The sequence below is a fragment of the Podarcis vaucheri genome, assembly GCF_965113315.1.
Source record: "Podarcis vaucheri genome assembly, chromosome: 3".
In the NCBI taxonomy this organism is placed as follows: domain Eukaryota; kingdom Metazoa; phylum Chordata; class Lepidosauria; order Squamata; family Lacertidae; genus Podarcis; species Podarcis vaucheri.
The window spans coordinates 64,689,048-64,701,555 of NC_138761.1; the positions used below are offsets into that span (position 1 = coordinate 64,689,048).

Sequence of the window (12,508 nt, forward strand, 5' to 3'; positions counted from 1 at the left end):
TACAAGTTTTTGGCACACCTTTTGAGATAGAAGGCTTAGATACAGAATAAATATTTTATTTGTTAATTTTAGGTTTCCTTTTCTTCCACTTTCAAAAGCTCAGGATGGCTAAAATTTTTAATAAGCTGCTCTGAATGTTCACATGTATAGTGTATATTGCTACAAAAGCAGCTTTTTACTTGGATACAACTATACAAATTTTTATTTTTAGCAAACCTGATTTTTAGAAACCTAAAAGTTATCAGTTGATAAATCTGCCAAGATAACACATTGGACCACACTGAAGTTTAAGCCTGTTTGCACTGTACTTATGCTTTATATGCATTATTTTCTCTCCTACTAGGAAAAGTCAGAGATTCCCAGACAAGCAGAATTGAATCTGATGTCGTGCCAAAAGTTACCAAAATGACTGTGTCTGGAAAGAGACAAACTACCGGCTTTGAAGTTCCATGGTAAGCCTTCACCCCTTGCAAGGTACACTGGCATCATCTTCCTTCAGATTGGTGCACCTGTATCAAGATTTTTTGGGGTCTATTTTTACAGAAATTTAGTCAATATGTCACAAAACTGAGCAGCATGGCTTCTTGTTTGACTCATAATTACTTTCAGAAAAAGGCATCTTGCATTCGTGAGTTTTTTTGAAAAAGAATCTTTCACTCTGAGTAGCACAGAGAAAACAGCTAGCCACATTAAAATAATCTGTTTCACAGGGTGCAAAATTTTCTGGAGGTTAGTTTAAAATACAACTTTGCAAATTGAATTGTTGCATGCTCAGTTATTTGAAGTATAATGACTGAAAGAGGGGAAAAGGAGAGGTTTTATGGTGTCCATCTGTAGACCTGTGACGGCCATTCTGACAATGGACTGGTTCACTGATAGAAGCCTCTGCTAGATTAAAGAGCCGCCTACAAGCAGATATAACTCTTCATGTATAAATAGCATGGCAAGTAATAGAATGCATGGGGCTACTTCTGCAAATATCCAGTGGCGTTGCTGCAAACATGGAGCTCTTTACACAGGTCCTAGGATCAGGGCCATGGTCTGCTAAGAGTAATTCTGAAATGTGTTCTTTACTCAGTTATTCTCAATCAGACATTTCAATTGACCTATGCCTGAAGGTTTGAAGAGGGGGAATTCTGAAAAAAAAATCAGTAAAAAAGTGGAAGTAACAGATAGTCTGAATGCAACATACATATACTTGTATTTAGGGCAATGGATATGACCACATATTGTGATCAAACATCTACATTAAAACAAATGGAGCAACTTCAATCTTGCATGGTCAGCATCTTGCTGCAGTCTTCATAGTTTACATTCTAAATTTATAAAGCAAGCGTGTATGTTCAGCATCTCTTCATAGCTATGGCTCAAACCTGTGTTAAGTAATCCTGACTGTGTACTCTTGCTTAAGCACCAAACGTAAATGACGTGCTCTTGAGCAACAGTACAACAGGTGGTCCACCTTAAACTACTTACACTATTATTAATTTTCTTTATGTTCTGCTATACCTCCACATACTTGTGCATATATACCTGACACTTTTGCTGCAGATTCTCTGTGTGTATGTATACACAGACTTACTCAGAATCACAAACATAGTTCCAAATCCCCTCTTGGTAGGCCTTCAACCATATGTAGCAGCAATGTCTTCTTGAGAGTAATTGAGTAAAGTATGCATTTCAGAATTACTCTTGGCAGACCATGGTCCTGATCCAAAGATCTGTGCGGAGAGCTCCTTGTGTGCAGCAGGACCACTAAATTCTTGCAGAAACAGCCCCTTCACAGCAATATTGTTTACATGGAGGTTTATGTCATGTGGTGTCTCTCTACTTATAGTTCTATTTCAGCAGAGGCTTCTATCTGTGCAGTGGAGAAGGAGATGACTTTTGCCAGTTTCCCTTTTTTTCCTGCACACCATCTCCCATGTTCTTCTGAAGGATTCCCCGCCATTCTGGAACAGTTTTTTTTTGGGGGGGGGGGCGTTGCAGACAGAGGGAGAATTGGAAAAAATTGCCCCCTTCCCTGTTCTGCTAGCAGAAGTCTCAGCTGGATCAAAGAGCCTTCTGTGAGTGGAGGTACGCTACCAAACAACAGTTGAAATGCCATTTATTGTTTGTAAAGCCAGCATTTCAAGCAAGCCATTCAGCAGGTAAGTGCAGATGACCATTTGCTAAGTGAGAACTTAGCACAGAATGAGTAGGACAATTTGGCAGGCTGTGGAAGGGCACCTTGCCAAAATTTTGTGCCTACTCATAACTCCAGGGAAGAAGAGTGCTATGAGTCCCTTCTGTACTGATTCTGCTCTGCCCTGCCAACTGCTTGACATTCACACTGTAGTAAGTCACAGTTTAGTAAATGATTGTCTGTATTTACCCACTGTCTGTGGCTGTTTGGTAGCTTGCCTCTGCTCCTTTATTTTGCAGTTTTGATGAACGTGTAAGAATGAATTTCATTTGTTCTGTATAGTTGTGAAACTCTTCTTCTCTTAAAGTTCATTCTTTGCTTTTTCCAGTGTGAATGCTGAAGAGAATGGGCATATGCCACAAAAGGGACTCTCAGCTGGAGATGCCAACGTGGGGGTTACTGAGATTCTTTCTAAACCAGCTTTTCCACCCCAGACTGTTCAAGTATCAGAAGAACCAACCTTGACACCAACTTCAGTGAAAAAGTCCGGAAAAGCAAAACAGCAAATAGATGTGAAAGCTGAGCTGGAGAAGAGACAAGGAGGAAAACATCTACTTAACCTTGTGGTAATAGGTAATATTTTTTGGGAGTGAAAATTATCTGAATACACATAAACAATTCTTCCCTCAAGTGGCTTTTAACATGTATCCATCAGAGATAATCCCACATGTATTTCCTATTCTTAGGACATGTTGATGCAGGAAAAAGTACCCTCATGGGTCATTTGCTGTATCTTCTGGGCAATGTGAACAAACGAACTATGCACAAATATGAGCAAGAATCAAAGAAAGCTGGAAAGGCATCATTTGCTTATGCATGGGTCTTGGATGAGACAGGGGAAGAGAGAGAGAGGTGAGCAATATACAATGTGTGTGTGTGTGTGTGTGTGTGTGTGTGTATGAAGTATTATTTGTAATGCACTTTTAATAGTGCACATTGATGTTTACTGTTAGCATGAATAAGATGCGATTAAATTAGTGGAATAAATGCTATGCTGATAGAATTGTTCTCCCTTCTTGTGAATTGAGGAAAGAAGCTGTTGTATTCAAACTTTCTGCATGAAAGGAATCTTTTCTGCAATGACTTGCCTGTAGAGGAATCTCCTGTGACCTCACTTAGAACACTGTGTTTAGTCCTAGATGGTTCACCTGGTAAATAATATAACGTCAGAAGAGGTTCAGAAAAAAGGCAACCGAAATAATTTAGGAATTGGAGCCACACTTCTTGAGGAAACTGTTGCAATATTTGTGGCTTTTTAGCTGAGAAAAGAACATACCCCAAATTCTCCTGTAAAAGTGCATAGTTGGATGTAATGTAATTGGTTGTGATGTAATAACTGCATGGGAGTGGTGGTTAGTACACTCTAACTAAGGAACCCATGATCAGCTTCCAGGGAACCTCAGGATGTTCCATACAGTTTGCAAATACCGTTCTCTAAGGCTATTGATACTGGGTTTTGTTTGTTGCCATTGCTTATGTACAGAATTAGTGCTGAATTGCATGACTAGTTTCCATGATGAAGTAGGCATGAGGCTGCTCTTCTTTGGTGTGGTGACCATTCTTGGATGTGCTCTGGCATGTAAGCACATTCTCATTTCATAGCTTCCTCTGATATTGCAAGCTCGTACATTGACACATTTCTCAGGATTGCTAGCTGTATCAACTTGGTGATAGCTTTTTCTTGTAACCATGATTAAAAAAAATATTTTGTGGGTGCCTTGTATCATAGAATGGCACTATAGTCACATTAGACTCTTTTGTCCTTATCCCAAAGAAGGTGGTTTATTTTTAGCACTCATTTATTAATACAAGGTAAACTTTGGAAAGGATTGTAAGTGACACACTTCATGCCTGTGCTTTATTTTTAGGGGAGTGACAATGGATGTAGGTATGACCAAATTTGAGACAAAGACAAAAGTTATTACATTGATGGATGCTCCTGGCCATAAAGACTTCATTCCAAATATGATCACAGGAGCTGCAATGGTAAAGACTTTTTATTGGCATCACCTGTCTATAAAAAGAAGTGATAACACATTGAATTGAATTTTGTAACAGTTCATTCACTGGCAGTATTTAGTGGTTAAAATCAGTGGTTAAAATCTGTGCAGTTTTGAAATGTTCAGTATGCCATCTTGATTCAAAATGGCACCCAGCTGTCTTCAAACATAGACACAAACCTGCTTTTTGATCTCAGGAACCATTGTGTAAAATTTTATTATGTCATAAGCATTGTCCAAATGCAAAGCAAACAAACACTAGCTTTCCCAAAGATATAATAGATCCATACATTTTCCACTGTTTGTGCAAGAGCATAGCAAATCTTAGCTTTGTAGTTCTTACTGTAGCAATACAATGGGCGCCATTGGGGCTTTACATTTTTGGAGTGACTCAGATATGCATGCATTTTATCATAAAGGGGGAAAGGAAGCATATTTGTGAAGAAATTACGGATATGGTTGGGCTCGGCTGTGTATGGTTAATAAATGCCAAAAAATACTGTGTAACAAGTATTCTTCCTTAGGCTGATGTGGCTATATTAGTGGTGGATGCCAGCAGAGGGGAGTTTGAAGCAGGATTTGAGACTGGTGGGCAAACACGAGAACATGGACTGTTGGTTCGATCTCTTGGAGTCACACAGCTGGCAGTTGCTGTCAATAAAATGGACCAGGTATTTTTCCTTGACTTTCTTAAGATTTATTTTCTGCAAGAAGAGAACACACAAGTTGTTACAAATGGAGCTTGGTTATTTTCCAAGGAAATTGTAATATTTTGTTGAATTCTAGATTGATGAAATTCTGTGGAAAAATGGTACACGTACAAAGTGTTTTATTGACTTAGCTGGCACGTAAATGAAGATTTTGTTGATTCTTTCAGCACTCAGTGTTCTTTCTACTGGGTTACCTTATTATTTTATAATTATTTTTCGGTGGGGTGTCTTACTGCTAATATTACATCTTGGCAAGAGATAATTTTCATTTGTGTTAAGAATGGTGTTTGTACTTTATCCTTCCTTGGTGATATAGTATGTGTTTATTTTAGGTCAATTGGCAACAGGAAAGATTTCAGGAGATTGTCAGTAAGCTTGGGCAGTTCCTGAAGCAAGCTGGCTTTAAGGTAAAGAAAATGATATAGAATTCAGGTGACTGATTAAAAGTCTGAGTTTTCAATGACTATATTCACTGCTATGGGTACAGGGAAGGTCACAAAATGATATTGCCCCATTGTAAATGTGTGGATATGATATGTGATAGGTCTGTGACAAAATTTCTGGTGACTAGCTAATTATGACTTGAAAATTATGCTGGTATTTAGCAGAAAGGTTTTCAGTTCTTCAAAGGGCTAATCTTTAATTTGCTACCGACTGCCAAGAATTCCTTTTTAACGTACTAGAATTCTAGTCCTCTGCTTTTCCACTGACAGATGTTTTATATCCACTTCCACTGCTTGGGAGAGCAATATTTCAACTTCAATGCTGTCTTCAAAAGAAAAAATTACAGAACAAGAGCATCCTTTCCTCTTGTCCATGTTGTCTGTGGAGGAAATGAGTAGTATTTTTTTTTTCCCCCAGAGAGTTGAGCTTTTAGAGAAGCATTGCTGGCATTTTGCTGCTGCTTTCTGAAAAAAAACTAAATTGAAGGGAAAGAGACTACCCATCCTGGGTGTGGTTTCTTTCCCTTCCCTCTCAGTTTTTGCAAAAGTAGCAGTGAGTCAGTGCTGATGCTTTTTGTGGAAGCCCAGCTTATGAAAGAGAGCACCTTTCCTTTCCTCCGTGGTGAGCAGGGGATGGAGAGAGAGTTTAAGCCAAGCCAAGCTTTATAGCAAGGCTTGCAAGGTGAGGGAGAGGCCCTTTGTCACTGTCAAGAAGACCAATAGATTTATTGAGCCCTACCTTTTGTGAGGTGTGAAGGGAATTGTCATTGGTCAGTTCAAGGTGTGGGGATGTCTATGAGAGAGATGTTCTCTAAAGTGATGTCATGAAAGGATCAGATTGCTATAGGTGTTACTTTCTCCTTCAATATTCTGTGAAGTGCAGGACTTATTAATTAACTTCAGTAACTGATTAAGTAGCATTAGCTTTCTATCTTCCACAAGAAGAATCTTAGTTTGAGTTTCAGAAGCTTAGAAATACTACTTATAATGCTGGAAAAGTTGCTTTCCAATTTCACGCTGCAAATTAAACACTTCTCTCAACCAGGAGTCGGACGTAGCTTATATACCTACAAGTGGGCTTGGTGGTGAAAATCTTGTCACAAGAAGTCAAGCGAGTGAGCTGACCAAATGGTATGAAGGAAAATGCTTGTTAGAACAAATAGGTATGTGTTTACTTCTGTAAGATTTTTAGAACAGTTTCAGTACACAGCTGGGGGAATGCAGTAGAGACAAATTAATATCGCTTGCTGTAAGAAAGTAAAGGACATAGCTATTCACAGAGCACATTGGTTTATTTACAGATTCTTTCAAGCCACCTCAGAGATCTGTGGAGAAACCATTCAGATTATGTGTATCGGATGTTTTTAAAGGTTAGTAAGTTTTCTTCCAGCATTAAAAAAAATAAATTTGCCATACAATTTCCCTTCACTGGTGAACAAATTTCCTAAAAATATTTATTTAAAAAAACTAATCTAGAAATGCTACTTAGAATAGGTAATATCCTGCTTTTCATTACTGACTGAAATGCATGTACTGGTGTAGCTGGGTCATTGCATAGCTTCTTGCAGTAGTGCAATACACAGTATCCACAATTATAAATGTTTATTCTATCACTGCAGTTCTTAAATTTGGAGAATTGGCCAGACTTTTTGTAACTTTTATTAAGTTCCTTTGTTCTTATCTGTATTTTCAATGCACTTGTTTTTAAATTTTGTTAATTTTTTTCGGTGTTTTTAAAATAAGTACTTTAAACTTTTAATGTAAATGGCTTAGATTTTTCTTTGCTACTATACATGTTGCTCTATACATTTTGTTAAGTGAAAATAAAAAAAAACACCTGCTGAGTTCAGCAGATGTGTCGGCACATGGGAACGTTGGCACCTATAATGGTTTCTGAATCTAGGATGCTTCTCCCACTCCCCATCCCCGATACTTTCATCGTAGAGAGGGCAGAACAAAAGTGTCCTGAAAGAATTTCCACCCTGGTTCTCCAATAATGGTTAGGCACACATTGAATAAAGATTCTGTGTGTGCAGTGGCAGCTGTTGCCCATTAGGACTGGTAGGCTGGAAAGCAAAGTGGGCAGTAGTAGGAAGAGCTGGAGCCAATGGCAGGCAGAGCCAACTAATTCTAGTTTTCTCCCCGCCCTCCTCCCTACTCATTCTGCCAAGGGCAAAGCTGAGGCAAAGAGGAAGAAGCTGACAGTCAGGGCTACCATAGGAAATAAGAAGACACTGCATCCACTATGAATCCCCGACTGAACTGAGAACTGTGCTTGCAGAAGAGTACAGTTCTTGGTGCTGGAATGGCAACCATAGTGCCAACATAACCCCTATGTTTTAACATCTCCAGCCAGTCACATATTTGTAGGTTTGGTGAGAAAATAGTTTTAAAACCACTGAAGCATGATAGGTAGTCCAACGGAACATAAAATATTTGAGTACATTTTTCAAATAGAAAACTTACTGGTTGGATGTTTATTGTTTTCTTACTGCAATGTTTGAGATTTGTTTTACTGATAAAATCAAAGACTCGCTTTGCATTACAATGTAAAATCAATTGTGCAACTATTTTTATCTTATCAAAAATTGCATCTCTGGTGGTGCAACCTTCAGAGAAGTTGCATGATACTTTTGCTGTCTCCAACCAACGTTTTTGTTGCAGATCAAGGATCGGGATTTTGTGTAACTGGTAAAATTGAAGCAGGATATGTTCAAGTTGGAGATCGACTGCTAGCGATGCCTCCTAATGAAACTTGCACTGTAAAAGGTATAGTATGCAGGCTGACGGATGATCTCCCTTTGGGTTACCCTGCAGGCAGCTTTAGAATGCGTTAATCTACACTGTCATATGTGAAAACCTCAAAGAAAATTGGGTGATTCCTCCTGCTGAACTGTGAATGTTGCTCCTGGAGGTCCAGAGAGCAGCTGTGTCCAAGAGCACTTTTGCAGCAGCTGCATGCATTCCTAAATAAAGCAGAAACGGTTAACTGCCGTGGTGACATCAATATTGGATTACTGCACCACTCTTACATTTATTGACGCATATTTTCTCCACCCCCCCCATCTTCACTGGCTTCCACTTTGGGGGGTGGTGGTGGTTAGAGCCAAGATATTGAATGACATGCTTCTACAAAAACCTGTTCACTATTGTCATCATTTTAGAGGTATTGCCCCACATCCTGCTGCCTTCTGATTGAATGTGGCTCGTGGCAATGGAAGGCACCCAGTTGCAACACCCAGTTGTGCAATTCCCTATCTAGATATGTTTGATTCACTTTGCCTCTATTGAATGTAAGGTGGTAATTCCCCTCCCCGCCCCTTCATCAAGCTTTTCATTTGGCTGGAGTCTTGGTTGTTTTATCCGACCCAGTTTTATGCTCACTCCTTGCAGCTGTTTTAATTGCTGCTATTTGATTTTATTAGTAAGATATTGTTACTGGATATTTTGTAATTTTTATTGCAGGTTGTGTGTTTATATACACATTTTTAAAGTTTAAAATTTCCTTAGGTTGAAAGGTTGTATGGAAGTACTTAAATAATTTGCATTATTTCAGTTATTAGAATGAAACAATAATATAGCTGCTGTCATGTTACTGTTGAACTTTCCACTAATAGCTGGCATAGTAAGAATGCCATAGACAGGGAGGGAGAGAAAGTGATATAGAGATTTCTCTAAGCAGCCTTTTTCAGACTGTAATACTTCAACATTTGTGAGAAAATAATCCTAGTAGTCAGGATTCAGTTTATTTCATTTAACATTATTTTTTATATAGGATGGCTACTTAAAATATTCTTTACAGAAGTCACATTCCAAAGCAATATTAATTTCCATTAGAATTAGCTGAGTCAGTGTGGATGTGTGTATAGCTGGACTGCATTCCAAGCTTATACTTTATTGGTTATCACAACTTGCAGAATATTTTTATTGTAGATTAAACTGAACAATTATACTGTTTTAATGGACAATGCATTATTATTATTATTGGTTTGGGTTTGCTTTATGTATATCCCAAATATGAGGCAATAACTTTGTAAAATCAAGCATTAAATTAATATGACAGTATAGTGCTTTTTCTGAAAGTTTAATACTTTCAGATTAAGTACAGCATTTCCAGAACACTTTTTTCCAAAATTGCCTCCTTTTTCCAGTTACGGTTTCCAACAATCATATGAATGCTTCAAAGCTCTAGCTGTTCGTGCATTTAGCCATCAGTATATAAGTGCAGGAATTCTTCAGTAGCTTATACATATGTTTTAGTACAGAGTTTAGTGTGCTTTATAGCACACCCATTTGTTTCACCATTACGTCGAAAGCAAACAAAAACTCATTTGGTGAAAAATGAAAGCAGGTACGACCGAGATATTTAAAAGTTTGCGGACACGGTGCTTTTACCGTAAATATTAAATTCCTTCTTAAATCCTTGTGCAGTCATACTTTCAAAATTGTGACACCTGTGCAGTGTGACAGGCTTATAGCTCAACATTGACTTGCAGAAAACTCACTCCGTAAGGCAAGGTGACTTTAGATTATGGTAGTTCCCGAGAAGAAAAGCTGTCTGAGGTTTTAGTCAACAGCTTTTACTATCACCTCATTCATACTGAAAACTGATGAGTCGTGGTTGATGCAGCAGAACTGGCAAAAACAGAGCTGTTTGTAGCAGTTAAACCAAGGTAGTTCACTGTTTAGTTCTGGTTTTACTCATTTCTAGGAATTGCCCTACATGATGAACCAGTGGATTGGGCTGCAGCAGGAGATCACGTTATTCTCACTTTGACTGGCATGGATATCATCAAAATCAAGTGAGTACAGAAAAGACTTTGCCTAAGCAACAGTTTATATTTAACCTGAAGCTTTCTAACCGTTGCAGTTGATAATCAGTGGTTTACCGGTTGGGGAGAGAGGGTGTGGGAGGCTTGCTACCTGGATAGCAAGAGAACTGCAAATCACCTAGCCTGCATGCAAGTGACGATGTGAAACTGGCAGTGGTCTTGATCACAGACAGGCAATTGTTGGGTTAAAAAAATTAATAAGGGCCAGGCATAACGATTTGTTGGTATATTCATCTGGAGTTTTGGGAGGCAAAAGAGTGCTCAAATACAGTGTTGAGTTTTATTTTTATTTTTTATTGCTACTGAACAACAGTTACCGGTATTTTAACACTACTAGTACACTTGGTACTGTAAGGAAGAGAAACAGTACAATGTGACTGCTGTTTGACTGAGATAGACCAGTAAAAGGGTGGCAAAAGAAAATGGGGCTCAAAAAAAGAAGCAGAAGGGGGTTAAATTTGGCAGAAAGTATCAAAGAGACTATGATGACCAAGGAAGAGTTAGCTCTTGTCTTCTTCCAAATAAATGTGTGTGTGTGTGTGTGTGTGTGTCGAGGGGCGGGGTGTGGAAACAAGAGCTAAAAGTGGCATTCTACATTAAGGTACTAGTCTCCATAAAAATAAGCACCATTGGAGTTTATTATGTAGAGCAGTACTGGAGTCGACATACTAAGGGAATCTTAACTGGTTAATTCAGTTTGGTGGTGCTGGGTATGTGTGAAGGAGAGAAGCAGGAGAATGGGTCACTTGATTATTAACAATATTTAATAGCATGATCCTAACCATATTTGCTCAGGAGGAAACCCTTTTGATTTCAGTGGGTCTTACTCCCAGATAAATGGGGTTAGGATTGCACCCTCAGAGATTCTCTGCACTTGTTACCAATTAGTGGAATAAATGACTGAATCTATATTATTTGACTTAAAAGATGGAGATGAGAAAATAAAGAGATTTCGTGATCTTGACATGGTGATCACTGTTTGTATTAGTCATGATGGACTAAGTAGCTAGAGAGAGGGGAAAGGAGTTAAGAAGACTGCTGCTGAAAGCTCTCTCAGTAATCCATAATTCTGCCCAACTTATAATGTTGTGAACAAATAGCACCACCTTCCTCCGCACATCACACTAAAAATTACTTGGAGAACCCATAGCAAACTTCTACTCTCTGCTTTGTTTTATGTCTGTGGAATTTTGTAGAGCATTTGGGACGATATGGTAGAAAGCAATGTGCTACCCAAACATACATAAAATAACCACTTCCATACCTCCTCCTGCCTAACAGAATGTGTGTGCACTTTAGAAGAGCTAGCAATCCCCAAACAGTAATAAATGCATTACTTCTGGAGTACCTATTGGTAGCACTGCTGCTGCCAATCCTATCCAGCCCAACTGAGGGCAAACCTCACCCTGGCACAGTCTGGACACACAAATAGGATTGGCCACTGTGTGAAGGCATCAGCCAAAGGATGGCAGTGGGAATTGATGCAGTCTCCATGTTAGTTTGTCATCTGAGCATGCCTCTTGGTGTTACCACATGGATCCGCTTAGCCTGATTTGTTTCTTCACAATCTCTCTTGCAGTGTTGCGTGCATATTTTGTTGCCCCAAGGAACCTATTAAAGCTTGCACACGTTTCAGAGCTCGAATCCTCATCTTCAATATTGAAGTTCCTATCACCAAAGGATTCCCTGTAAGTGTGGCACTGTCTTTGTTTTCTGAAGACCTTACTTTCTGTGTTTTAGCATTTTATCAGTCATGCATGTGCCTGCTTTTTAATCAGATTCATTCTGTATGTACTGCACAATGATGTGTCCCTGCTTTGCTGCACACATCCTAAAGCAGAGAATACATCTTGAAATGCTGCTCTTGGAGAAGATTGGCTGTATTCATTACAGTGATATTTTGAAGGCTCAAAATCATGGTTTAAGATAGTAGGCAAAAGCACTACTTGAGACTGAGAGACAGAAAGATGGCCTCATGTGGACTGCACAATTAAATCAAGAGACAGTTTTGGTTAACTTTGTAAGGAGTTCATAAGAAAAGCCTCTTGGATCAAGTCAAATATCATAGAATCATAGAGTTGGAATAGACCACAAGGGCCATCGAGTCCAACCCCCTGCCAAGCAGACTATCCATCTAGTCCAGAGCTCTGGGTGGTAGCCAAAAAAGTAATTACATTCGTGCAAGGATTTCTGACAGTGCAACAGAACTCCCCTTCACTCACCTCATGCACCCCCTAAATGTATTCTGGGGGATCTTTCAATGCTCCGGAGTAGATTTGGGGAGGGCAGCGACCCACGGCAAGAGGAGAAGAAAGGCAAGTTGTGTTTACACACGGAG

At 39.0% G+C, this 12,508-nt stretch overlaps 1 protein-coding gene across 1 annotated transcript in view; it reads left to right on the forward strand.

Annotated features, from left to right (window-relative positions):
• Positions 1–12,508, forward strand: part of HBS1L (HBS1 like translational GTPase) — a 48,070-nt gene that overhangs the window by 29,786 nt on the left and 5,776 nt on the right. Inside the window, exons 5-15 of the mRNA XM_082215950.1 lie at positions 344–452; positions 2,514–2,758; positions 2,872–3,037; positions 4,054–4,171; positions 4,710–4,856; positions 5,228–5,302; positions 6,384–6,501; positions 6,640–6,708; positions 8,003–8,107; positions 10,050–10,140; positions 11,750–11,858. Coding sequence (XP_082072076.1) covers positions 344–452; positions 2,514–2,758; positions 2,872–3,037; positions 4,054–4,171; positions 4,710–4,856; positions 5,228–5,302; positions 6,384–6,501; positions 6,640–6,708; positions 8,003–8,107; positions 10,050–10,140; positions 11,750–11,858 — 1,352 coding nt within the window. The remainder of the gene's footprint in view (positions 1–343; positions 453–2,513; positions 2,759–2,871; positions 3,038–4,053; positions 4,172–4,709; positions 4,857–5,227; positions 5,303–6,383; positions 6,502–6,639; positions 6,709–8,002; positions 8,108–10,049; positions 10,141–11,749; positions 11,859–12,508) is intronic.